The following is a 27,198-nucleotide window of genomic DNA, read 5'->3' on the forward strand; positions in this document are numbered from 1 at the left end:
CATGGTAGCAACTCAATGAATTTAGACACATAGAAGTGGTCAAGACGACCTGCTGAAGTTTAAATTGAGCATCAGAATGGTGAAAAAGGGGGATTTAAGTGGCTGAATGTGGCATAATGGTCCCTGCTGTTCTGAGATTTTCACCTATAATCATCTCTAGGGTTTCCAATTCAGTATTCAGGGTTTCCATTTCTGTCTCATATTGAATGAACATATGAAAAAACAGTGCCCTTTAAAGCAGTGTAAAGTAAGGCAAATTGTGAAAATTATCCCACACCCGCACATCTGTCAGCCTTTCTACAGCCAAGAATCCAACATTTACATTCACTTTACACCTTAATTGTCCATCTGTTTGAAGGTTTAAGGAGCATAGTCATTTCACTTGCTCACCTAATTGTGTCACTTTTCATGTGAACAACCCAAAAGAACAAGATCAACCTTGGACAGATTATGAGAAAATGCGCATCACTGGCTCTGTTATTAACCACGCCCGACGGGTACGTCGGCGGGGTTGTTGCATTCAGTGCAGCATCTGGCTGGGTATGTATGTATGTATGTACATATGCATGTATGTGGCTATGTCCGGTCCGATATCTCTGCAACCGCTGAAGTCAGGATAATCAAACTTGGCACTGAAGATCAGTCTAAGGTCCCCTGCTCAGTTGTGGAGTTACAGGTCAGCAGATCAAGTAGGGAGGGAGATACATATGATGATCTAAATTGATACATATTGCATCAGTTGTATAGGGAGGACAGGGTTTTCGCCAGCAGAGGGCGTGGTTCTGCCCTCTACCGAGGGCTCATCTAGTTCTGTTGTACTTTTTTGGGGGACAATTTCCAAGTCATCTGCACTGAAAATGCATCACTTTAAAGAATATTGTTGCAAGTATAAGAACCAAAGCAAAACTGCTGTACTATTCAAATCACTATAATGGAAAGCAAAGTAATTCTACTGATTAAAAGCTCCACTTTCATATCAGCCTGCTGCTGGCATTATCATCTGTTGAACCAGTACTGTTGCAACATAAAGACAAAGATGGAAATTTATCTTTCTTTGGTGCTGTTCTCCAGCCTCTGATATTTGCATTCTGTCTAATATCATCCAACAGTTACAACGCTTATTGTAGACTCCACTCACATTAGAATAAGTTAACGTATCAGAGTATTCCAGTCTCTTAGTGTTGCTTGTTAAGAATCCACATTCATGTTCAGTTTTGTTGACATTCTTGGAAAGAAATGTGTTCTGTAGACAATCATGTTTATAATCATTCAAACAAGATGATGAAATAGTAAAGTGTAACTGTGGCACAACTACATTATGGCATGCTTTGGAATCTAGAGGTTATGTTAATAGTTTTTAAAATGCATCATAGAAAAAGACTTCGAACACAACAGGAATAAAGAGGCCTGCAGCCATGGGGTTGCTCAGCAGTTTTTATTGATAATCACAAACTGATATTGGAAATGTTACATTTCTTAACACTTTTCTGACCTAATGTAAGTCATACTAGAAATTTTAAAGTCCTGTCTTGTAATTAAATCACAGTTGAGTCACGTGGCTGCCTAGAAACATTTCTTATTTGCATAGTTCACGACGATATTTACTTACAACATGGTTCATGGCTCTGTTCCTGAGGATTAAACAGGGACGTGTTTGACAAATGTATAATGCGAATGAGATCAGTTAGCATGCTAAGGCACATACACTATCACTATAGTCAGGATGGCTTCGTCTGAATGCAGTGTATCTGTACACATCACTGCCTTCTGTCTTGCAGCTTTAATACTCGATGGTCACTGCCTTCGTCTTCAGGTATTCATTGAGAGCCTCTTGTCCTGTTAGAATGACACAGACACTAACATTAATGTGAAGTCATCACAGGCCTGTTGAACATTGTCTTAATGCTGCCAGCCTTTCTTCAGGTGCCACAGCTGGGTTTATTACCGGGTATATGGTAGCTTGATGTTTAAAAATCAGAACAGCTGTTAACGGAGGTAATATGTGAACGGAGGTTGGGAATTTTAAATGGTTTAACAGCTAGACCTGTTTTATTTTCATTACTGACTGCTCTGCTTTCGATTTTCTCAATTAGCCGCTTGACTGTTTGGGATAATGCAAGAAAAGAGAATAATATCTATCACTGGATCAAATGATGCACTTTCTCTTACCCAGGTCTTTGCCAAATCCAGACTGCTTGAAGCCTCCAAAAGGTGAGGCCACATCAGTCTTGTTGTAGGTGTTGACAAAAACAGTGCCAGCGTTGAGCCTCTCGCTGACGTACAGGGCTTTGTTAATGTCTCGTGTGAAAACACCCGACGCCAGGCCGTACTCTGTGGCGTTTGCCCTCCTCAGTACATCATCCACTTCACTGTGAGTAAAGAAATGGAGAGGAGGCAGAACCAGCACAATAGTGAAGAAGAGACACGATGTTAGGGTTGTGGTTTGGTGATGTGAGCATTTTGAAGCTTAAAGCCATCTTGCATTATTACTTACCCGCTCTTGAACTTGGAAATGATCATTACGGGGCCGAATGACTCCTCTATGGCGATGTGCATGTGGTCCTGCACATCAGTAAACACTGTAGGTTCAAAGAAGAAACCTGGAAGCAGATGTACAAGACCACACATTATTAAACCTCCGTGAAACATTCATATGGACTATTGATTCGTGTCTTCAAGCATCTGCTGCCTCACCTGGTCTCTGGACCTGTTTACCGCCACAAATCAGAGTTGCTCCCTCCTTGACACCAGTCTGACAATACTCCACCAGTTTGTCCAGGTGGGCTTTGTGGTTCTGAGGTCCATGGTCTGTGGAGCGGTCCAGAGGGTCGCCAATCTTCATCTTCTTGATCTCCTCAACCTGACATAAAGGATAGTCCAGAAAGTATTGAGAGAAATCTGGTAATTTGTAGGGTCACATTTCCAATTTTTTTGTTCCTTCCATGGGTTAGAGTTGATCAGCGGCTACAGCATCGGAGACTTTCAGCTCCTATTCGTGGGTCACCTGCTCAACCGGTTGGGCTACAGAGCTTTACCATTATTTATCTTATGAGGCTCAGTCTTTGTCTGAAACGGGCTGTTTTAGGTCCTGTCCCTTTGCCAACAAAACTCTGAAACAGCACCGGGTTTCTACTACAACTTCTAACACTGGCCCAAAAAAGGAGTAGATTTAAAAAAGTGAATATAATTTTTTCAGTATCACAAACCTGCAAAATTACTACCAGAATTTGAGTGTTTGCGTTCAAAAACTAATGGATTTCCAAGAGAAGCTGTGCAATTAAAAAAATAAAATAAAATTGTATCCCATTTATGTGTACAGGAAGCCAACAGGAAGTCAGCTGACTTAGTGGCATCATGGATGTGTTCAGAGAGCTGGACACTGTTTATGAAAATCCAAATCAGGAGACAGCTTTTTGCTGTTTGGAGGTCTGATATTGACAGTCATAAACCGTGTGTTATAAAAAAGACACACACCACTTTTTTCACAAACTGGTCGTGAATGGAGTCTTCCACAAACAGTCTACCAGCTGCAATGCAGTTCTCGCCCTTGTTGAAGAACACTGAGCTCATGCCCTGAAAAACACAGACAATACACAGTGGTTTCACATCTACAGCTATTTAGATGTATGAAAAATTACCAAAAAAAATCCCTTTTATGTACACACCATGCGCACAGCCTTGTCCATGTCGCAGTCACTGAAGATGATGAGTGGGGATTTTCCTCCGAGCTCCAGAGAAACTTTCTTCACGTTACTAACTGCACAGCTGTAGATGACGGAAAAGACACATACACAAAGGTTGACAATAAATTGTGTTTTGTACAGATGACATTTTGTAAGGTGGTTTATGTCTCACCTCTTCATGATGTGTTTTCCGATTTCTGTGGAACCTGTGAAACCCAGTTTACGAACGTCGGGATGGTCGGACAGACGCTGACCCACGAGAGCACCTAGATGAAAAGAAAGACTTTCATAACAACTCATAGAGCTTCAATAGTCAATGTCTGGCTTATGTTCTGAATTCACTGTTGGATCAGGTTGGATGTGTGAGTTCCTACCTGAACCAGGCAGAATGTTAACTACTCCTTTGGGCAGTCCTGCTTTTGCTGCCAACTCAGCAAACTTCAGCGCTGTCAGTGGAGTCACCTGGAAATAAATAGAAAGAATGACTTACAGATGACTTAATAATTTCAGTATTTTATGATTAATGTCTGTCAAATACGAGTGTCACCTGTGCTGGTTTGAGGACGACTGTGTTTCCTGCTGCCAGGCAAGCTGCAGTCTTCCAGGCCAGCATCATCAGAGGATAGTTCCAAGGAATCACAATAGCACACACTCTGATGAGAAGAAGAGGAGACAGTTTTGCATGCCAGTGACGCAAGTGTCTTTTTGCAAATGTCATATAACACTGAACAAAAGTCCACAAGTCTACAGACATGCTAATGGCATTGTGAGGCTGTACTTTGGCAATGCACAGCTTTGAGTTAAATGCTAACATTAGCATGCTAACATGCTGACAATGACAATGCTGACATGCTGAGTAATGATGGGAAAGATTCTCAAGTGTTCATGTCATTAGACAACTTAAAATAACCACAGCCAATGTGTGAACAAAGTGATTGGAGGCCATTATACAGGAGCCCCACCTAAAAAGTGCAATCACACTGATTACCTCGACTAGGCACTTTTAGGAGCCGTCCACAAGCTTCTGGCAAGCATTGTGGTGCAGGTTAGCTAAACTTGCTAGCTTTCCGACACAAATTTTTTTCTTCAGCACAGTCCACAGGCTCTCAGTGGGGTTTAAGTCAGGACTTTGGGGAGATCAGTCTAAAACCTTAATTCAAGTTTTTTGTTTTTTTACCATTTTTGTCTTGTGGAACACCAAACTGTGTCCAAGAACTTCTGGCTGCTGATTTTAGATTTTCCTAAAGAATGTGGAGATAATCATCCTTCTACATTATTCCATTTACTTTGTGTAGGCTAAAGCAACAGGTCTGGAGACATCAGCACAACCCCAGGGCATGATACTACCACCACCATGCTTGACTGTAGGTATTTTCTTCTAGAGTAAAGGCCTCACCTTCTTTCCTGCAAACATATTTTTGCTTATTGTGGCCAAATATCTCAACAAAAAGCATACAGTCATTGGAAAAGGAGTGGTTGTAACTACAAGTGACTACATTTTTATGAAGCATCACATCTTGTGAAATTATCAGAAGTTGATTCATTCTGTCCAGTTACATTTCAAAAGTCTAGACAAATCGTGTGATTATATTATTTGAGCCCATTAATGTGTACACGAAGCCAACACTAAACTAGTTCCACATGTTCTCAATGGGCTTGACTGAGAAGGACATGAATAAGCATGCTTTTTGGGGATAAAATTGTTCAAGCGCATAGAACATGCAGATACCTTCTGAAAGATGCTTGGAATCTTTTTTTCAGCTTCTGTGCCACTGAGCAACTTTCATTGAATGAATGAGGGACCATCTTGTAATCTTGTACGCAGTGCTTCGTATTACATCAATGGTCCTGCAGGTATGTGATCTTGAACCAAAGTGATCACAAGAAATTCATCCAGTTCTTGCTGAGACGCTGAATTTCAAAATATTAAAAAACTGGCCATTGTCTTCAGTTCCCCTAGACGTGCTGTCATGCTCATAACGAGTCAAACTTGTTTAAAATCCACCCCTTTATTACTTACCCCATTGGTTCTTTTTTGGTGAAAGTCAGGTTACGATTGGGCCTGGCCTGGTTGATGGGGATGGTGCTGCCCTGTAAAAGAAGGATATCATATTATTTCCATGTTTTTACATATCTGTAACTGTGATCTGTCAAACTCTCATCCAACTGCACAAGTGATAAGGCTTTAAAATCAGCTGTCTTACCTGAATCTTGTCACACCAGCCAGCAAAGTACCGGAAGGTCTGGATGGACATGCCCACATGAGTCTTGAGGGCCAGAGTGTAAACAGCTCCAGAGTCGATAGATTCAATGGTGGCTAGTTCCTCTTGGTGCTGTTCCATCAGATCAGCCAGCCTAGCGGCAGATGAGACACAAGGTCAGTTATGTCATGAAGCATGCTTGATAATGCAACAATGTATTGGGTAAAATGCATAGCATATGCAATACTTTTGCTTTATTACTGTAACTGAAGTATATCTTTCTGATTGAACCAGTACAAGAGGTGCCTAGTCAAGTGTCCTTGAAACAGTCAAAGTTATGTTTGCATTCATTGGGTCAAACCAAAATTGTGCTTCTTTGAAGAGTTAACAATCATGCTTGTATCCTTTCCAGGAGATTCAATAATTCATTTCAGTTCAATTTAATTCAAGACAAAGTTTAAAGCCCTTGGTTATTTCATGCTAACTGGTCCATATACTGTAGCAGGCAGCTAAATGCTAACTATGCCAGCATTTACTTGGTCACAACCACAAAAAAATGTAGTTTGTATCTAATGTTCTTATGGCATATGCTTTTCTCCTGGCACACCTCCATGCAGATAAGATCTGTACAATATCCTTCTGATTGTAGATGCAGCACTTTGACACCAACAAGTTTTGGGGCTCCTGGATACTTCTGTTTGCATCAGGTGATCTGCTTTTGGGCAAATTTGCCAGAACAGCCAGTCCTGGATAATTTGGCAGCTGTTTGACATCAGTGCTACTTGAACACCATTTTCCTCACAGCTTAATGATCAATTCCTATCATTTTGAAATCCCTCGTTAGCTCATAAACATCAAAGACCTTTATTTCTGAGAGCCTTAAAGAGCTCTTTAGACCTTGGCATGATGACAAAACACACTTCACATCATCTTATCACACATTATTTCATAGCATTACTAGTGGAAAACATCTCCATGAAGAATGGATAAGCAAAATATCTCAGGTCTCAAAGGTGGATTTTATGCAGGGCCCACATAAATTATGTATGAAAAACTGACATATAGAACGTGGGGATGGCAGGCCCCCTGGGAGAGTTAGCTGTATTGACCGGCGGGCAAAATACTCTGGGTCAGGGACCTAAATCAGAGCATCTTTTTATCTCTGGTAAGCAGCCGTAGTGTCCTTGCTATAATATTTCCCGAAGACGCCAAATAAGCCACATTTTGAGACACACTGCTGCATTCTAAAGCATCCTGTGAACTGACACTAAAAGCACACACCAGATGCTGTGTGTTGTGTGCTGCCGGTGTGTGTTTGTGCACTGACTTGTAGATGAGTCTGCCTCTGTCTCTCGGGTTCATCTTGCCCCATTCTCCCTCCTCAAAAGCCTCCTTAGCAGCAGCCACCGCCTTGTTCACATCACTTATCTGGGCCAGAGAGACGTCACAGATGGCCTGCAGGACAGATACAGGAAAAAAAATAAATCCTATGGGTTTAGTTATGCAGTGTTACGCTGGAATATTCCAGATCTTAAACAGACAAATGTTAAGTTCTTCTATATGTAAAATGCCAACCAATAGTCTTTATTCCCTTTTAGTTTCTGCATAGGACATTCAGAACCAATGGATGTTGCTGAAATACCATCATTTCAAACCAACACAGATGGGCGAGTTGTATGCTGCTATTATAATACTATATTTATATCTTAAATCTTATATATTGCACGTTTAACATTGTTTTACTACCGCTATTTAAACAGTCCAACGTTATACATTTCAGTTGTTTTATCACAATTATATCAGTGTAGAGTTTCACCTGTACATTTATTCATTAGGACAACAGACTGTGTTAAGTCTTTTTTTTTCTTCTTTTTTTTTACAAATTTAAAAATGTAATGTATTGAATGATTTTTCTTCTGTAGCTGATCAAGGTCATCCTTTGCCTAAAAAAGAAAAGCAGTAACCTATGACATAGAATTAGAAAGCAGTTGAACATTTGACAGTAGATGAAATTCCTTTCACTTTTCCGTGCACAATGATCCTTTACTGAATATTAAATATAAAATGTCCCTGTCATTGAATACCTTAAATCAGTTGTATTTTCATCGTTGCTCTAAAAGCCAAATCTTGACCTGTCCATTTGAAATACCTTCAGCCCAATATGTAAGCACCTCTATTAGGACATAGGTCTTGGAAAGTTCTGTTCCTTTTTGAATACCTGTGAAGAGATGTGCTTTTTCACAAGTGTGCTCCTTTTGAACAGCTTTATTGTTCAATTGGTTTACTTCAGTACACTTCTGCTCAAATTTGTAAGATTTGTTTCTGTACTATGTCTACTATGTCTCTACTATTATCCCTTATGTCTATTTTATTTAACATTATGTGGTGGTTTCTTTTGCTTGTGCCTCTATGAAGCAATTTGAAACATATTTTCAAAAGATGCCACATAAATGAACTATTATTGTAAGGAGTAGTAACATTAAATATAAAGACTGTTTATAATGAAGGACACAGAGTTTACGGTAGAGGCATAAAGTCTACAGTCTTTTCGTGTCTCACCGTTCCATCAGTGGGGTTGATGGTCTTGTAGGTTTTCCCTCCTTCTGCATCCACAAACTCTCCGTTGATGAACAGCTGATGGGGCATCTTTATGGTCATGTTGTTGATGTTCTTCTCCACCTGAGGAGTTGAACAGTGTATGAGAAAAACAGTCCACGTGTTGTCGTCTTAACTATGCTTGATCAGAAACACTGCTGCTTACATAGTCGACCACCAGCTCCTCCTCATCGTCCTCCCCTCTGAGCTTCCTGACGCACATCTGGATGAAATCCTGGAAGGTGGTGTTCATGTAGACGTCCTCATTCTGCAGCTGGCAGCTGCTGGCCCGAAGCTTCACCTCCTCCACCAACCTGAAGGCAGCAATGGGGAGAAGAAGGAGTAGTATTTTTAAAGGATTACATTCTGAATACTTGTGCAGTAATCTAAGCAGGTTTACACTGTTGTACCTGGTTGAAGTGGATTTATATAGGTTTGCAAGTTGCATTTTTATGAAAAATTCATCTCCTGATTCATTTTTCTCAATTTACTGACTGGTTAGTTTACAAATATGCAGAAAACAGTGAAAATATATGTGACTTTAAAATTATTATAAATAAATTCTAATTAATTTAAAAAAAAGAAAAGCATCATCACATTTGACATGTTGGTACCATAAAGTGTTTCCCATGAAAAATAACTTAAACATTGCTAAAAATCCTATGTTTTTTATGCAAAATCCTCATATGGAAGTTATACAGTGACTAACAGCTGTCAAATAAATGTGGCTGTACAAATGTATAAAGTTCAATACTCCCCCTCTTAATTGTAGCGAAGTAAAAGTATAAAGTATATCAAATGTGTACTTGTACTACAATTGCACGTTGTTTTTGATGCAGAGTTCCAAAACCATATTTTGTCAAAAAACTTACATAAATTACAAGTGTTTGAAGATAAAGTGGATATGGAGATGTAAAATATTCTGTAGAGGATATTCTCTTCTACTTGGAAGTAAAGGGTACATAAAAAAGAACATGTAAGTAGTTTTGAAGTAGTTCTATTACCTCACCACATCCATGGAAGCAGCACCGGACTTGAAGAAATCTGTGGAATCGTCAATCTGACTGACGTTAGTCAGGATGCTCTGCCACACCGCCTGGAGGACACGTCATCAAAGATAAGCGGAGCTACAAAAGCTAGACATTAAGACTTTCTTCTTCATAATTTATATATTATTTGTCCTGAATTAGTATCTACCCTCATCTGCTCAGCGAAGGTCTTCTCCTCCTCAGTGAGTTCCACGGCAGCACTGCTCCCAGATTTAAAGTACTGCGCTGCAGCGATCATCTTCCCATCCTCAAACTGCAGATTCTTCACCATCAGCTGTAGAAAAAATAGAAAATGTCAAATCAGTTTCACACAAAATAAGATTAAAAACAAGATGATGTTGTAGTTTAAGTTAGTGCACACACCATGTCTGCAGTACTGCAAGAACAATGCTTCAAATTAACAAAAGAAAATAGATCCAGTCGTTGAACACTACACTCCAGAGAATTTCTTTTTGTTGCAACCAGCGACCCTAAAAAACCTGAAGTCACTATAGTGTTCTATGCTGGGTAAATCATTGTTCCAGTCTCTGGTCTCTGTACTGTGAAGCAAGATTTTTCATACTACTCTGTATATTTGTCTGCATTCATCTGTTCCTCAGTACTGATCAGTCTCCCTGTCCCTGCTGGCTCCTTGAATTGTGAGATCTTACTTGTTCATTGTTAAACTTTGTTCAGTCTTTTCAGTTTGCTGCGTGGACTCCAGACAAGTTCTAGGCACATCATATGGATGAAACAGGCCACAATAAATGGTCTAAATAAATGTAGTTTTTCTTTCAGAATAAATTTTCCCTGTAAAATACGTCTCCAAAAATGCCGGAACTGTTGCTGATGTTTCAAATGATATGTCATTCATTGCTGTGAGCATTACCGTTGACTATAACCTATCAAATCAAAAACGCTCCAGTCTTTCAGATTTAAAACAAAAAAAAAAATGGGGGGGGGGGGGGGGGGGGCGCGCGTTGGCACTACTTCTGCAACTTGATGGCAACACCTTTGACCAATCGCACTTGAAGCACTTACTAAAGGTTTTTCCTGATGTCTGAATTCTTTCTTGTGTTGTACGTCGCTTTGGACAAAAGCGTCTGCTAAATGAAATTGTAGAATTTAGTTCTAACAGTGACATGGGATGTAATGCTAAAAGTGATTAAACTATTCCTCTTTTCATTCGTAGTTTTATTGTGATTATAAAACTCCATTGAGACATTCATATGAAACTGTTTCACTTGTTGCATGTCTGCTGTTCCTTCAATGCTCCTTCTTTTGACATAGAAAGAATGCAAAAAGCATGAAAAGGTGGAATAAAAAATTCAAAGTCAGTTAGAGAGTACTGTTTTGGTAAAGTAAACCTTTCAAATTATAGGAACACAGGCATGAAGTAATATTTTGTACGGATTATGAATCCATAATATGTTAGAAAGTTGTTGTTGTGCGTGTGTGATGCTTCTTGAGTGAACCATGTAAATTATAACAGTATTTAAGGTGGCAACAGCCTATAAAAAACCGAAGTGGTTCACATTTGCAATCTGTTATTGCAGTAGGTGGCGCTGTTTCAAAATAAAAAAATGTGCACTCCAAGAATTGCGGTCCTGAAAGTGCTGCAGATACATTAAAATAAACAGTCCCTCCAGGATTTTGCGGGCGTTTTTCGTGATCGTTGCGCCCAAAAATGCCTGAATTCGCGGCAGCTTTTCTAAAAAATTGCGATAAAAGTTGAGATGAGTTTTAAGCTTATTTGTTGTGATGAAACTGCGGGAGACAGTGAAAACTGCTAAAAAGCTGCATTTTCCCAGCTTGTACACATGTGTCAACATTGCAATTGACAATATTTATTCTGAAATTAATTATTTAATGTCCCAACCCATTTACAAAAGCTGGCACACCACGGTGGGAAATTAGCAGCAGCTAGATACTGGTTTAATATGACATGGTTGGTAGATTTGCGGTACAAAATGATAATTTACTATTGAATGAATCATATTTGGACATATCTGTCAGTGGCTTAAAAAGTTAATTTCACTTCCTGGCACACACGTCTTCACATACAAGCTCACGGCTTGCCACGTCAATTAACAAAAAGAGAGCACAGTAATCCACCAAGACTGTTCATTACCTGACCTCGCGCTGAATACAGGTGTGTGTTCTGCATGTGTACATATCGAATCGCGTGGCCTAAATATGTAGCGGGTGACGAGAATTGATGTGACTCAGAAACACCCCCACAATTTAATCAGTTGTTCCTTGGATCATTTCTGATACGTCCACAGCAGTGGATTTGTTGTAGGATCAACTCAATGGGAAATCCTTAACAAAAACCTTAACATGATGATTTTTTTTTTTAGTATTCCACGAGTGTAGTAAAACAGTTTAGCTCCGCTTTGGTGAAGAAAATGATTGAATTAATTGTTTATCACGATCTTCAGCAGTAATTTTTGTCAGTAAATGAGAGACATTAGTATCACACACGTCTGCATCTTCAAACCATAAACAAGGAAGTGAATTCGGTGACGTACGTGCATTACGTTTGTGCTGGGAACTGCTATGATTGGTGGAGCTCCCGGGAGGCGGGTCAAAATTGCGGGAAAATTGCGGTGATTGGACAAAATTCCAAGGCCGCGCAAAATTCGCGGAGATTGGTCGACTTCGCGTGAATTCGCGCGATCGCAACACCGTGAATTCCTGGAGGGACTGAATAAATAAAACCCGAGATATCGAACAGGGAGAAGTGAAACTCCTGCAGCTTCACTTTCTGCACAAACCGACGTGTGACGTCACGGCGGCTCCGTCCATCTTCCTGTACATCCATCCAGTCTATTTACTACCACAGAAACACACACAGACGCTGGGATCTGGAGGTAACTGGGCAGCGGCAGGATGGCTACAGCTACACTGCAGTCATTCAACGTGTTCCTGACGGAGAGGCTGACCGCGGCCGCCGTGGACATCTTCGGCTTCGTGGAGCGGACGGTGGTGGAGTACCAGGAGGATCTGCACCGAGCCCAGCTGGAGAACCAGAGGCTGCAGAGGCTGCTGGACCTGGTCTACAAGCCGCACATCAGGCTGCACAGGGCAGGTAGGCTGCTCAGGGAGCCCCCCTGGTCAATGCACGTTTCATTTAACTTAAGAGGTTTGAATTTGCTCCATCCATCCAGTTGTGTTAGCAAAACACCTTAGCTGGTGATGGCAGAGGATGCATCTGTTGGAAAAGCTTTTTTTTTTTTTTTTTTTTTTTTGCAGGAATAAATGCAGTTTGTGCAAATCAGACCAGGTGTTGCAAAAAACTGATTCTCTTCTACACATCTGCAGCTGCTGTCATCAGTCTTATAACATGCAGACACACTTTATAAGACTTTAGCTCTTTCTGTGTGAAACTTTTCTTTTGATTTAATATCATATATATAATATATACATCTAATATGAATTGAATATTTGTGACCTAAGAAATGTGCAGTTTACATTTCAGATTATACCAGAGCTGCAGCGATTAATTGATCAGTTTTCAACTTTTAAATGAACTCCAAACTATTCTGATAATTGATTAACTGGTTTGAGTCATTGCTATGGGGAAAAGTCTCAATTGTCTGATTGATTCCTTAATATATTTTAATAAATACATTTTTAATTTGATAAACTTTTCCCTCTGTGCTGTGTTGGACACATGAAAAACCAGAGGGCTGTGCTGCACTGAAAGATTAGTGCATTTTTTTTGTTTGTTTTAGGTACGTTGAGTCTGAAGTCAGTTTTTAATGTCATGAAGATGCCTCTTTTTTAACCTTATTGATCACCATGGTAACTGATGCCGCACAGTTGACCAGATTTGCGTGGACAGTTTGGAATTTAAATCAGCCGTAAGAAGCGTCTTCCTTTCACCAATCCTTTCCTGATGATTCTCCATGAGCGATACAGATTCTCAGCAGTGGGAATACATTACATCTGCGAACCCGCTGAGCTGTATGTTACTAAAACCAATTCATGAAGCTGTACAGTCACAACATCACACACTGTATGGGCTGCATTGCCATGGGAACATGCATGCATTCGGTTGGTGATGCAGGAAATGGATAAATATATTTTTATGGCTGGTCCAAATCAGATTACAGAGAATTATTGACATTAATATCACTTTCATTTGATGAAAAATGAAAGAGATAACCTTCATTATGGGACAGTGTCAGACCTAAATGCACAAATAAATGCTTAAATGCAATATTTAGAGCTCTAATGTGCAGCTGTAATGTGAGAAAAAAAATATGATATGTAGTAGAAGCCTTTAGAGACCTTAAGTTTCTTGCTAGTGTTGTTGTTATAAAGAACAACACTAATGATGATAAGAATGAGGACAGGCAGGAGCAAGACTGACTGTAGGTGTGAGAGGTTTCCTCCATTCCAGACATAAATTCGATGCTTTATTTCTGGAAAATCATCTTTGTACTTGGGTGCAAATTCACCAGCTACACAGCTAACACAGTTCTTAATACATGAGAGTCTAGATATATACGTATGTCTGAAAACCAGTTTACGCCATTGCAACCTCTCCTTTTTATGATTATGGATGGCATAGACAGGACTTCTCACAACCAAGTATGTGAGCATTTTTAATGTTATATCTTTAATAAGTCTGCTACTGGACAAAATGAGAGCGTTGGCAACCCTAGTTGGAATTGGACTAGCCTCAGATTTAACAGATTAATTTAAACATATTTCAGTAATGACGTCAGACCAGCAGTCGCTAATGTAGGCTTGTCTTACCTTAACAACACATTGCTAATTTACCAAATAAAGGTGTGTCCAAACTGGATATGAAGCAGATTTTAGATGCAGTGTACATGCTGTCCGAGCAGAATTATTCTGTTTCTGTCCTCACAGATGCCAAACAGTCGACTGTTGCACTGACATCCACGGAGGACGTTCCCCTTAAACAGCAGGACTGGAGCCCGACTGTGACCCAGGACGAGGCAGGACCGTCGCTGGTTAAAGAGGAGGAGAGGGAGGAGCTGTGGATCAACGGGGAAGACCAGCAGTCGGCAGAGGACAGCGACGACGGCGACGCTTTGACCAAAGAACTCATCAAAACAGTGCAGCAGTTGGAGGACTGTAGAGCAGCCGAGGAGAGCAGAGAGTCAAAGCAAACTGCCGCCGACGACCCGATGCTCTCCGAAGAGAAGACGAGCACCACCTTATACCGCTGCCATATATGCAACTACATCTTCACCAAAAAGACGGTGCTGACGTGGCACCTCAAGACGCACGAAAGCAAGTCGCAGGACAGCAAAGGCAACTTTGACTGTCACATCTGCGGGAAGCACATCCCGTGTCAGAGCAACCTGCAGAACCACATGAGAGTTCACACAGGAGAGAGACCATACAGCTGCCATTTCTGCGGCAAGTGTTTCAAGCTGAAGGGACACATGACAGAACACATAAGGACTCACACAGGAGAGAAGCCTTTCAGCTGCCACATCTGTGACAAATCCTTCAACAGGGGCTCCACGCTGAGGAAACACGTTTTAGCCAAACACAAAGAGGAGCGGCCTTATAAATGTAGTAACTGTGATGAGTTATTTACTGAGAGGCTGCTGATGAAGAGGCACATGAGGAAAGTTCATGGTGTCAAACTGCCCACGAGTCAAAGTCCAGTCTGAGAGCACTTTAGAGCAGATGCCATTAATCATGAATGAAGCATACGGTCTAAAATCTTTGAGGTTTTCATGTAACAGTTTTAATTGACGACAAAATCCTATTCAAGTAAAGCAAATTGCCAAATATAGTTTAAAAGCAATTAACCATAGAATAACTAAAAAATGTAATGGAATTGATAATAATTATACTTGAAATGTTTGACATGATGGGAAATATGCTTAATTTTGAGAGATATAAGTGTCAAATTGGGGCCAGGAAGCGATTAGCATAGCTTCGCTCCATTCAGTAATGCAGGGTGGCCCAAAAGTAGGCTTACGCTTAGTAGATATGCACTTTACGATTTGAGATAAATTGCCTGGCGTGAAGGTGGAGGAGAGGCTCCTTGCCATGATGTGTTGTATTTTCACACTTCCAATACAGCTTTAGTATGCGCTCTCTTTTGCTCTTGATTTATTTTGTTTGCCATTTGCAAAAAAGTGTTACAAAAAAAAAAAAAGACAGCATAAAAATCTAAACCAAAATTGGAAGAAATAGCTTAAAGACATTTCCGAAATGTGAAAAAGGGATATGGAATACTGGTTTGGAATAATAGTTTGGATAAATTAGATCTAAACCGTGAAACAAATAGTGAAACAACTGTAAACCTACTTTTGGCCCACCCTGTACACCTCTTCAGCTTAATTAACATTTTGTACCATGTTTGCAGTGACTTCCAGCAGTGATGTGAAAACAAATCGGTTGTTCATCTGGTTCTATTACTGGTAAATAGAGAATTTAACGATGTGTTACAGTAATTAGCTATTTAATTGGTTTTAGGGATGTCAAACAAGGTTTTGATCTGAGTCATTTAATATTTAGCATCTGCCAGTAACCAACACCATTTTCCAACGTAAAACACACCTGTGTTGTAGATTAGCTGTTGTACCTGGGTGCACCAGCAGGTGGAGCTATTGCAGGGGTTTAGCTTGCAACGGGTCACCATGACACTTAAAGGCTTCATGTTTAGGAGCTGTTGTTTGAGACAAATCAGGAACAACTTGTGCAGTGCTTTAATGACTTAGTAGCATATGGAATACAACTTTCTTTACAGCTCAGTCCTAAACTTTGAGATCAGCTTAGGACATCCATGCTCATAAGTTTTTTTAATTGGATTTTCGACAGAATTATCTTAGCTATTTTCACTGCTTTCAGGGAAGCTAAGCTAATCAGCTACAGACTATTTTGCAGGATGTGAAAATGATAAATATTTTCAGAAAATTTGCCTATAAGCATATTTCCCACAATGCCATACTGTTTCTTTGTGCTCTGCTAGGCCAACTCCCTACGGCTCTAAAACCTTTAACAGGAAACTGATGAAAATATATTTTCCAAAATGTAAAAGTATTTCTTTGAATTAAATAGAACAAGGATTCTGTACCAACTTTTATCACTTAGGAGTTTGTTTAAACTCTATAGAGTAAATGCTACAGACACATTATGGTCACTTACTTATGGTCATAACCAGCACAAAAGTGGCAAGCATACATTAATACTATCAGTGCTCTACAAATGCACAATACTGTACTGTAATTCTTATGACTGCCTCTTTGAAATTGTGAATCACTTAGTCAACTCCACATGGAATCTGGAATTAAATACTAGATTATTTCTGTGCAGCATAGGATGCACTACTTTAAAGAGATTACATAGATATCTACAGTATGTTTCTTTATTCACTATGAACTCAATCTGTTGGACTTTTTAAAAATCTCAATAATCTGAACTATAAGATACACAACTGTGTCTGTAAATTAATGATACATATATTTCTCTGTAAAATAGTTTCATGTATTTAGATATATTATACATAACTTGTATAAATTGGTTGTAATTATTTACCTTTGCCAAAGTTCTATCATATGATGAACCTGTTATGTGAACATGAAAATATAAAGCTCGAAAATTCCCACACATTTAGGTGTGAACATATGGGAAGAAAGCATCATTGTCATCTTTTGCCTTTTCTCTGTCACTTATTTTGTCTCTTCAGCTGCAACCTAAAAGTACAGATTTTGTCTTTGCTACAGTAGCAAAAAAAAGAACAAGATTTGTGGGTCATATTCCAAGATCATGAACTATTGTGTGTGCTGGAGAGAAAGCGGTTAAAGTGCTTTGGCTGCCACTGTTAATTCAGTCGCTTCAGAAAGCATCCACTTTTTTTGACCACTTTATTTGTGTTGATCCTTTTCTGTCGATGCCACTAAGAAGCGACCCCTGAGCATGATGCTGCCACCACCATGCTTCACTGTAGGGATGATGATGCCACATAAGGAGTGCAAAAACTATGTCCAACTCATGTCACTTTCATTCAGTTTACCAAAGGTGGACTCCAAACAAATTCTAGACACACCTCAAGAGTAATTAAAGTATTTAGGATGCACCCCAACACCTGAAGAGATATTAGCGACTGTACGTTCAGGTTTCTTTGAAGTAATCACTAAAGCTCATTACAGACCCATTTAACATGATCATTGATTAGCTTAGGTGTGTCCCCGGGAAAATGAAAACTGACTTACTGTCTTGCCATCGTTGCCAAACAGCACCAGTCCGGCCTTGGTAACAATGCCGGGTTTGCTGGCTCCGGGAATCTCCAGGGGCTGACCATTAGCTGCGGCGCCATTATCTACCAGAGTGGAGCCGTAGAAAGTCACTTTCTGCAGCAAGAAAGACATAAAAAAGCACTCATTGGTGAAGACAGTCTTTCATCACATTTTACAGCCTACAGCTAATGACCTGATGAGATAACACTGTTTTTCCCGCACTGTAACATTCGTACTTATCATAATTTATCTAGCTGTGAAGAAAATCACTAGAAAATAGGAATTCTGAGTAATAAACACTGAATCTCTGAAGCTCTTCTCTTACTTGTCCATCGACCTCTGCCCAGGCACCAGGAACTTTGTCGTTTCCTCTGATCCAGTTGTGGATAGCCTCAGCAGACTGGTTCCAGTCAATCTGTCAAAAAATAGAGAAAACTGTCATCTTAACGTCTTCAAATGGAACGTACAAAAATCTGATTATGTTCCCTCTGTTTGGATAAGATAAAACTTTATTAATCCCAAAGGAAATTTTTTAGTCAGATATGCAACACCTAAAAAGTAAAAAGATATAGTATGATACATTACTTAAATTACCGAAATAAAAAAGCTAAAATAAGGCTGGACAGTAAAAAGTAATGCTGACAATTACACAAGGGTAATACGAAACATCACACGTCATGAAAAAAAATGAAATATTACATTGCACAAATTAAATGAAGATTAAATATCGCATATGCCGACAATGTTATACATAAAAGTGAAATATTGCAAATGTAATCAAAAGGCTGCAAACGAAATGGAAACAGTACACCTGAGAAATGAAAATATGAAATATTGCGCATAAAATAAAATGCTGCACATGATGCAGAAACTATTAGTGTATAAACTATTGAGAAGCAATATTACCATGACATTGACAGTACTGTTTAAATCTAAGTGTAAAAATCTTCAGAAAACAGACAAACATCACTTTATGTCAAAGAAGAGTAATAAATTATTCTCTAAATTTTTTATATCAGGATAACCTGAGAGGGTATTTTCAGTTCAGAATACTGATACACCGAAATATTGTACTTTTGACTTAATTTATACATTCTTCGTCTTCTTTCTCCAGTTGTGCGTTACGTCTCTGTATCAGCTTTTATCTTGGGAGTGCGGTGTCTGGATGCATTTGTGTTTCACCTTAGAGTTGTCTTTCTTCTGGATGCACTCGTATGTGGCGCCCTCTTGTGGCTGCGTGATCCTCGGCGCCTTGCCCTCTGCAATCAGCCTCACTGCATCCACCTGGAACCAGAACAATGCAGTTCCAGGTAAATGAACCAAAAATATTTCTCCTATCTTTCTGGACTTTGCCATCATAGAGTTTATCATGTTGGGAAACTGACTGAAGGTAAATATACAGGAGGATCCAAAACATGAAACACTGATGTACTTGTGTGCTTTTCTTTACATATATGCAGTAATGTTGACTGGTACGGATTTTACAAGGTAACTGGTGACAGATTTTTACATATTATTTTACTGTACTACATACTTTACAAACCTATTTAACAAACCATGACTTTGTGTTTTAGAAATGTGTATTTTTTCTTCCTTTAATGGCAACTTACACACACATTTACACTGCATTAATGTCGGACAATACTTGCAGAATAGACTGCACTGCATCTGCACCCTTCACTGTAATTAGTTGCACAACTTCTAAAAATCTGCTAATGAGAAAAATACAGATAAAAGTACAACTGTACATAATACCGACTGATTTGTTGCCAATGAGAAAGCTGCACTAATCACATTTTTTTTGCACAAACAATGTAAATCAGAAAAACATTCCATGACATTTGGTGACAGCAAATCTGAATAGCACTTTCTATTAATATAATTCAAATAATATATGCTAATGAATATAATATTTTAAAGCTGCTCTAACTAATATTTTATATCAATTTGCCATTTTAGTGAATACCTAACTAATTGTATTGACTTAGTCTAATTAGCTCCAGTAGCACATACAGATGTTCTCAGTAAAACAACAACAACAACAAAAAAAACCCATTTTATGTTACGTCAACCAATAAACTGTAGGCACACAAAGTTACCATGTAGCTGGCGAACAGCGAAAACACTCAGAACTCATCTAAAATGCTGAAAAATTGCATGATTGCAATATTGGAACAATGCAATGTGCCAATTTTGTAACTATGCAATAAAATAAAATGTGTGTTTTTCAGCTTGCTGTGAAGTTCTTCAACCACTGGACAAAACAATGACAACAACAAGACAAAAAGCCTGGGGTCAACTTTATATCATTTGGTGGTCAATCTGATAGCTGCAGACAGACTAAACACCTGATTTAAAAATACCATGTACCATGTGCCAGATGACTGACTTTAACCTTTGAGGCAAAACAAAATCATGTTAAAACTTAATTGTGACAGATGACAGTTGAGACAAAGGTTTGGTTCATTTTCCTGTCTTTCCCATGAGAAGACCTCTGAGGAGGGTTCACATTTGAGAGTGTTTTGTGGTCACACCACACATAACACACACCCTCAAGTATAATTTATATTGAGTTTATAAAATGTGTTTACGACATTTCTTCATACCACTGTGTCTGTAGCAGCTCGCTCCATCTACCACACTTGCTGTCTCCACCCACAAAACCACACTTACTGTGCCTTTGACTCCCTCTGGAAACAGAAACCTCTTGTAGATTGTGTTGACGGTGTCATTGGGTTCAACGTCGCACTCCCTCTGCAGCAGGATTGGTCCGGTGTCCAGTCCGTCATCAGCCCAGAACACGGTGAACCCGCCCTTTTTGTCACCGTGGATCAAAGTCCTGTGAAGTCAAAGGCAGCAGATGAAATACCAGGAACCAGAGTCAAGTAACCAACCTGATGAACACAGGTGTCACTCACCAGTTGATGGCAGAAGCTCCACGGTGGCGAGGCAGCAGGGAGGGGTGGTAGATGATGGAGCCGTGCTTGGGGTGGTCGATGACCTCCATGGGGATGAACTGGGAGCAGAAGGGCAGGACGTTGAGCTCTGCACCTGTAGCTTTGTACTGAGCCACCACCTCGGGGATGGCCTGGCCCTTCACACGCCAGCGGGGGAACTTGAAGACTGGAACACCATCTTTCTCGGCCTCCGTGGCTGCAGGAAAAGAGGACAAAACCGTTCAAAGTGAAATTAAAAAGAGAAAACTGAAAATCCTACAGTAAAATTTTACATAATTGACCAGAGATCAGTGCTGGTTTCCATAATAAGGTTGCTGTAACTGAAGGTTGTATATACAGTGCCTTGTGAAAGTATTCGGCCCCCTTGAACTTTTCAACCTTTCGCCACATTTCAGGCTTCAAACATAAAGATATAAAATTGTAATTTTTTGTCAAGAATCAACAACAATTGGGACACAATCGTGAAGTGGAATGAAATTTATTGGATATTTTAGACTTTTTTAACAAATAAAAAACTGAAAAGTGGGGTGTGCAATATTATTCGACCCCTTTACTTTCAGTGCAGCAAACTCACTCCAGAAGTTCAGTGAGGATCTCTGAATGATCCAATGTTGTCCTAAATGACTGATGATGATAAATAGAATCCACCTGTGTGTAATCAAGTCTCCGTATAAATGCACCTGCTCTGTGATAGTCTCAGGGTTCTGTTTAAAGTGCAGAAAGCATCATGAAGACCAAGGAACACACCAGGCAGGTCCGAGATACTGTTGTGGAGAAGTTTAAAGCCAGATTTGGATACAAAAAGATTTCCCAAGCTTTAAACATCTCAAGGAGCACTGTGCAAGCAATCATATTGAAATGGAAGGAGTATCAGACCACTGCAAATCTACCAAGACCCGGCCGTCCCTCTAAACTTTCACCTCGAACAAGGAGAAGACTGATCAGAGATGCAGCCAAGAGGCCCATGATCACTCTGGATGAACTGCAGAGATCTACAGCTGAGGTGGGAGAGTCTGTCCATAGGACAACAATCAGTCGTACACTGCACAAATCTGGCCTTTATGGAAGAGTGGCAAGAAGAAAGCCATTTCTCAAAGATATCCATAAAAAGTCTCATTTAAAGTTTGCCACACAAGCCACCTGGGAGACACACCAAGCATGTGGAAGAAGGTGCTCTGGTCAGATGAAACCAAAATCCAACTTTTTGGCCACAATGCAAAACGATGTGTTTGGCGTAAAAGCAACACAGCTCATCACCCTGAACACACCATCCCCATCGTCAAACATGGTGGTGGCAGCCTCATGGTTTGGGCCTGCTTTTTTTCAGCAGGGACAGGGAAGATGGTTAAAATTGATGGGAAGATGAATAGAGCCAAATACAGGACCATTCTGGAAGAAAACCTGTTGGAGTCTGCAAAAGACCTGAGACTGGGACGGAGATTTATCTTCCAACAGGACAATGATCCAAAACATAAAGCCAAATCTACAATGGAATGGTTGACAAATAAACGTATCCAGGTGTTAGAATGGCCAAGTCAAAGTCCAGACCTGAATCCAATCGAGAATCTGTGGGCAGAGCTGAAGACTGCTGTTCACAAACGCTCTCCATCCAACCTCACTGAGCTCCAGCTGTTTTGCAAGGAAGAATGGGCAAGAATTTCAGTCTCTCGATGTGCAAAACTGATAGAGACATACCCCAAGCGACTTGCAGCTGTAATTGCAGCAAAAGGTGGCGCTACAAAGTATTAATGCAAGGGGGCCGAATAATATTGCACGCCCCACTTTTCAGGTTTTTGTTTGTTAAAAAAGTTTAAAATATCCAATAAATTTCATTCCACTTCACGATTGTGTCCCACTTGTTGTTGATTCTTGACAAAAAATTAAAATTTCATATCTTTATGTTTGAAGCCTGAAATGTGGTGAAAGGTTGAAAAGTTCAAGGGGGCCGAATACTTTCACAAGGCACTGTATATTATGTTCTTTGAGAGATATCAGTATGTAATGTGCTTTCTTGTAAGTTTTTACTGTTCTGATGTTCGGTTTCAAAAATGTGTCACAAAATTTAGAATTAACGGGATTTTGTAAAGTTTTAAGCTTTTGTGTAGATTCTATGTTGAGTTGTGAGACCATGTGGTTGTATCAAAGGACTGAGGCCATATAGAAGGAATATATACCACCATTACACAAAATTACTGTCAGCACAAGGTGCCACTAAGGCATAGTTAATATCTACAGGCATCACCATTGCAGGAAGATCTTTTTTGTAAAACTGGAAGAACTCAGGAGCTATTTGCCTGATGAAGGTCTAGCTTCTAAATGTTATTTTAATAAATATGTTTGCAAGTTAGTTCTGATTGTAACTTTTGGATGTGGTCGTTCTTCTGCTAAACAACTGAGTCATGAAATAGATGTGCAAAGAGGTTCTTGTTTGAAGAAAACACAAACTCCTTGAATGGTGTTGGTGGTGGTCATGTTTTCTCTTGTGGGTTTCACTCTTTGCAGCCTCTGTATGGGGAGAAATCTTGTGGATACTTTTGAATATAGGTGGCTGGAGCTCATGCTCTGGACCCCACATATCTTCAATCTCAATGACCTCATCTGGGCTGAAATCTGCAGCCGACCTCACAGTCAGACCGGCTGTGATTTAATGTGAGCAGCTCATCTTAGAGTTTCTCGTGGCCTTGATATTTAGACATGTGAATTCTGTTACCAGCTGTGTAATTTGGCTAGAAGTTATTTGCGTCTTGTGATTTCTATAATGTGTGTTCTGAGACCATTGTTTGTTTATTAGCTTGTGGGCGGCTGTGGCTCAGAAGGAAGAGTGGGTTGTCCTCCTTACCATACACTGAACCCTAAGTTGCTCTCAATGGCAGGCCAGCACATTGCATGGCAGCTTTGTCGCCATTGGTGGACGAACATCCCTGACTTTGGGATGCGAGATCAGTAGCTCAAATCCTGGTCAGGGCACAGTTATCCAGTGAAGACTCTTAGACAAGATCCTTAGAGCTGCCTACCTCGTGTTGTATCTGCTCTCAGACACACGTCGCTTTGGATAAAAGCATCACTAAATTAAAATGTAGAGTACCGATACGGTAGAAGTGTGCTATACAAGTGTAGACCATGTACCATTCCCATTTTTTTTCCCCCACTGGCACTCATTTGTTAATCACCTTTTGTTCATCATCAAGTTTAGCTAGGTAGTTTAGTTTTGTTATTTTTAGCTAGATTTTTTTTTTTTTTTTTTTACAACTCTCTTAGCCTTTGCTTGGTTTTATTTGGTTGTTTGAGTTAGCAACACCCAACGCTAAGCAACAAATTCCTTTACCTAACCAATAACACAAGTTTTTTTGTTACTCCTGGTAACAAAATGGTTAAAATCATGACAAAATCTACCTTCTTTGAATGCTTAATAGACAAAATTAACAACACAAGCGACATTTAAAGCAGATCTTGGATCAATTCCTCCTGTACGGTGAGAGCTCACTGCACTAAAAGATTGAAAGAAGGTCAAGATGAAAAGTATTACGGATGCAGAGATGGGTCCGATGGAGTATTCAGGTACACATTGCCTTGTTAATACCGAGTGTGGGTAGTAGTTGCGTTTTTGTTGGGTTGTTGTTAGCGATAGTGAAGCTACAGGGACTACACACTGAGACACTCTATATGTAGATATACTTCAACTTCTATCTCAAGGAGAATGCTGAAATTTGTCATAGTAACTCTCAATCAATCCAAACGACAATCATTTTCAACCCTTTCACAAAGCTGTAAATCTCATACATCCTGTTGCTGTTTTATATTACCAGGTGATCATTTGATGCTTTCCCCTATAAAGAGCACATGACACACTGTGCTTGGATGCCAATACTCATGACAATGCAACTTTAACAGAAGAGCTACATTGATTGCTTTGTGGTTCAGAGGCCCACAGTGATAAAACCAGTGGTGTTAAGAGTCCAAGTTTCATTTGGCAACATCATGAGTGTGTGTCCATGGCAGGTATGCAAAAACATTTCCTAGTTTGTATGGAACACCACACTCAGTGTTGCTTTAGTGACACAGAAAAGGTAGTATTTTCATTAAGGATAGCTAGAATTATAGCAGTAAGAGTGCTCACCCAGTGGGTCAGCCTTGCCGTCCTTGTCAGGGATGGTAAAGACTCCTACGATGGTGTGGCCGTCCTTCCTCAGCTCCTTGTAAACCTCCTGGCCAAACAGGCTCTGACCAATCACTGCGATCTTCATCTTGACACTTCGCTGTGTTCTGGAGGAAAATCACAAAATATGTTCGGAATCAGTAAAGTAGGGCCTTCTGGGATGACAGCTGATAGAATTTGATCAAATCTGACTTCAGCAAAACCTCTTGAATTCCTTACGGAACCATTAAAAGTTTGTTTGGTGGAGAATGAACACACGTTAGTTTCATTCAGCTAAGGTTTTATAAGTTAAAAGATGGTGTATGGTAGTTATTCGAACAACTTGTTTTGTGAGATTCTTCCATGAGTATCACATTTTGCCGATATTTTGTTGACTTCAGAATATTTCAGCCGGTTCCCGTTTTGTCTGTTCTTTTGATGACATAATCAGAGAAGGAGAAAAGACAACATGTAAATGAACAGATGTAAAACAGATTCACTGGCTGCTTATCTTAACAGATCTGGGTATTATACCAACAAAATGAAGTCACCCATCAGAAGTCATCCGAGAGGACTCAAAGTTTCAAAAGATCCTGATCATCTTTCCATAACAGAATGAAGTCAAGTTCAGACAAGACAAATGTAAATAAACTTCCGCTTTCTGAGGCTGATGAAGCCTCAGTGGGTTTGAATTGTTTCAAGAAGACTTGAAGGGTAAAGAAGTAAAGTTGTAACACATAGCTGCCTAACACAAAGTTAATCTGCAACTATTTTGTAACTGAACGTTACTGGTTTCAGTCTGCTAATTGTGAGGACTTGTAAAATAAGCGAGTTTAATATATCCAGAGTTTAAATTCTTGACCAAGAAGGACAAGCCATTACACTGCACTGTAATTTTCTATAAAACAAAATTGTTAGTTGCCACCCGAACAGCAAAACACTCTCATGACACTTGATGCAAACAGATGGTTGCAACTAAAGAGCAAAACGAGCTCGACTTCTTGTGACATAATAAATGGAGTAAAAGAGCGCCGATAAGTTACACGTACACTCAGCTGACAGATAATAAGATATTCCATGTAAAAACTAATGAAATGAACCTTAATGAAGGTCACAATGTTTTGCTTTTGCTGCAGTTTGTTTTTCTCTTTTACACTTGTCCTTTTGTCACTGTCATTTGTAAAGTTGGGGCGGACAGAAGGGAATAGAAAAACCCATCAGTATAACGTAATTTGGTTTAACAGCACAGAGAACTGTAGCCTCAAAAACAACTGTAGATGTCATTTCCACAGGACAGAACAAAAACTTAGCATAAAGGTTGGACTTGCAGGATGGTTGAATCAGACTGTGTTAGTTTTAGATTGGTGTACCTAATAAACCAGCGTCTGGGTGTGTGTTTGTAGAAACATTCCATATAAAGTAGAATAGAATACATTATTGATCCACAAGGACACATTTTGTTGGTACAGTAGGATGTAGAAAGCCTAAAATGACCAGCCACCATGAATACAAATGTATAGTACAAAAAGCACACAAAGGTGTAAAATATAATATGATTAAAATGTACTAAAGTGAAAAATGCAACATAAAGTGTCAAATGCACAAATATACTAAAGTAAAAAAGCATTTTAAAAACTCCAGTGAGAGTTTTTAAAAAACATGTTTCCTAAGTAAATAATGCATGCAGCTGGAAACACTTGTTTGCTCATAGTTATCTGTAAAAGTGCTCAGTAATCATGACTCTCTGTGACAGTTTATTGAACCCGAACGAAGCAGGGGGCGGGACTTCATTTCCTGCCAGCCTGCTCTAGCCAATCACAGCCCTCGTTCCTGCACATGCCTCCAATGTCGACCAAGCAGGTGCGTGGAGGAGTTGGAAGAAGTTTGACAGGAGCAACGTGCAGACTGAACGGTTCAAAATGACCGCTTAATGTTTCACAGAGAACCAGCACTCCTTAGAATAATCTCCCACACCAAACACACCACTTTAAGAGGTCCTCTGCAGCCATAATGTGGAATTATAACGTTAATATCCTGCAACAGTTGCTGCAAAAATCCCTCACTGCAGCCAGTAACTCTCATTTCCTATTAGTGTGCATTATGCAAAGAAATCTGTTAGAAACTGAGGTCTGATTCTTACCCCCTCCTGCAGACTGGCGTTCCTCTGCTCGGTTACAAAGAGAGCTTGGGCGAGGGAGAAGCGTTTAATTTGCTGTCCTCAGACACACAAGCAGGCGGCCCAATTACATAACATGCGAATACTGCGCTGTGATTGGACAGGCCATGAGGCTGTAGCTTCGACCAATCAGTTGCTGCTGTCTAAGAACGAACCCAATCACATGGAAACCGAGGAACTTAGATA

At 39.8% G+C, this 27,198-nt stretch overlaps 2 protein-coding genes across 2 annotated transcripts; one reads left to right on the forward strand and one right to left on the reverse strand.

The window, feature by feature from the left end:
* Nucleotides 1-1,420: 1,420 nt before the first annotated feature.
* On the reverse strand, nucleotides 1,421-27,105 carry aldh1l1 (aldehyde dehydrogenase 1 family, member L1). Its single transcript, XM_022200890.2, has 23 exons — nucleotides 26,977-27,105; nucleotides 24,819-24,964; nucleotides 20,663-20,897; nucleotides 20,418-20,583; nucleotides 18,927-19,028; nucleotides 18,070-18,159; nucleotides 17,721-17,858; nucleotides 9,677-9,802; nucleotides 9,484-9,575; nucleotides 8,646-8,793; nucleotides 8,444-8,563; nucleotides 7,212-7,339; nucleotides 5,888-6,038; nucleotides 5,704-5,774; nucleotides 4,231-4,336; nucleotides 4,058-4,145; nucleotides 3,856-3,949; nucleotides 3,666-3,765; nucleotides 3,475-3,573; nucleotides 2,695-2,860; nucleotides 2,495-2,600; nucleotides 2,170-2,369; nucleotides 1,421-1,836 (listed from the first exon to the last, which is right to left on the reverse strand). The coding sequence occupies exons 2-23, from the start codon at nucleotides 24,943-24,945 to the stop codon at nucleotides 1,781-1,783; spliced, it is 2,709 nt and encodes a 902-aa protein (XP_022056582.2). The 5' UTR covers nucleotides 24,946-24,964; nucleotides 26,977-27,105; the 3' UTR covers nucleotides 1,421-1,780.
* LOC110955768 (zinc finger protein 157-like) lies at nucleotides 12,146-17,146 on the forward strand. The gene is made up of 2 exons (XM_022200893.2): nucleotides 12,146-12,598; nucleotides 14,392-17,146. The coding sequence occupies exons 1-2, from the start codon at nucleotides 12,400-12,402 to the stop codon at nucleotides 15,165-15,167; spliced, it is 975 nt and encodes a 324-aa protein (XP_022056585.1). The 5' UTR covers nucleotides 12,146-12,399; the 3' UTR covers nucleotides 15,168-17,146.
* Nucleotides 27,106-27,198: the final 93 nt, after the last annotated feature.

This window comes from Acanthochromis polyacanthus, chromosome 5, assembly GCF_021347895.1.
Source record: "Acanthochromis polyacanthus isolate Apoly-LR-REF ecotype Palm Island chromosome 5, KAUST_Apoly_ChrSc, whole genome shotgun sequence".
Lineage (NCBI taxonomy): Eukaryota > Metazoa > Chordata > Actinopteri > Pomacentridae > Acanthochromis > Acanthochromis polyacanthus.

What these genes read in the sequence shown, in the direction of transcription:
- LOC110955768 (XM_022200893.2), top strand. Translation starts at nt 12,400, where the DNA reads ATGGCTACAGCTACACTGCAGTCATTCAACGTGTTCCTGACGGAGAGG. An exon ending in CATCAGGCTGCACAGGGCAG is followed by an intron (nt 12,599 to 14,391) that starts GTAGGCTGCTCA and finishes CTGTCCTCACAG; the next exon opens with ATGCCAAACAGTCGACTGTT.
- aldh1l1 (XM_022200890.2), bottom strand. Translation starts at nt 24,945, where the DNA reads ATGAAGATCGCAGTGATTGGTCAGAGCCTGTTTGGCCAGGAGGTTTAC. An exon ending in AGAAGAAAGACAACTCTAAG is followed by an intron (nt 18,160 to 18,926) that starts GTGAAACACAAA and finishes ATTTTTTGACAG; the next exon opens with ATTGACTGGAACCAGTCTGC. An exon ending in TAACATTCTGCCTGGTTCAG is followed by an intron (nt 3,950 to 4,057) that starts GTAGGAACTCAC and finishes CTTTTCATCTAG; the next exon opens with GTGCTCTCGTGGGTCAGCGT.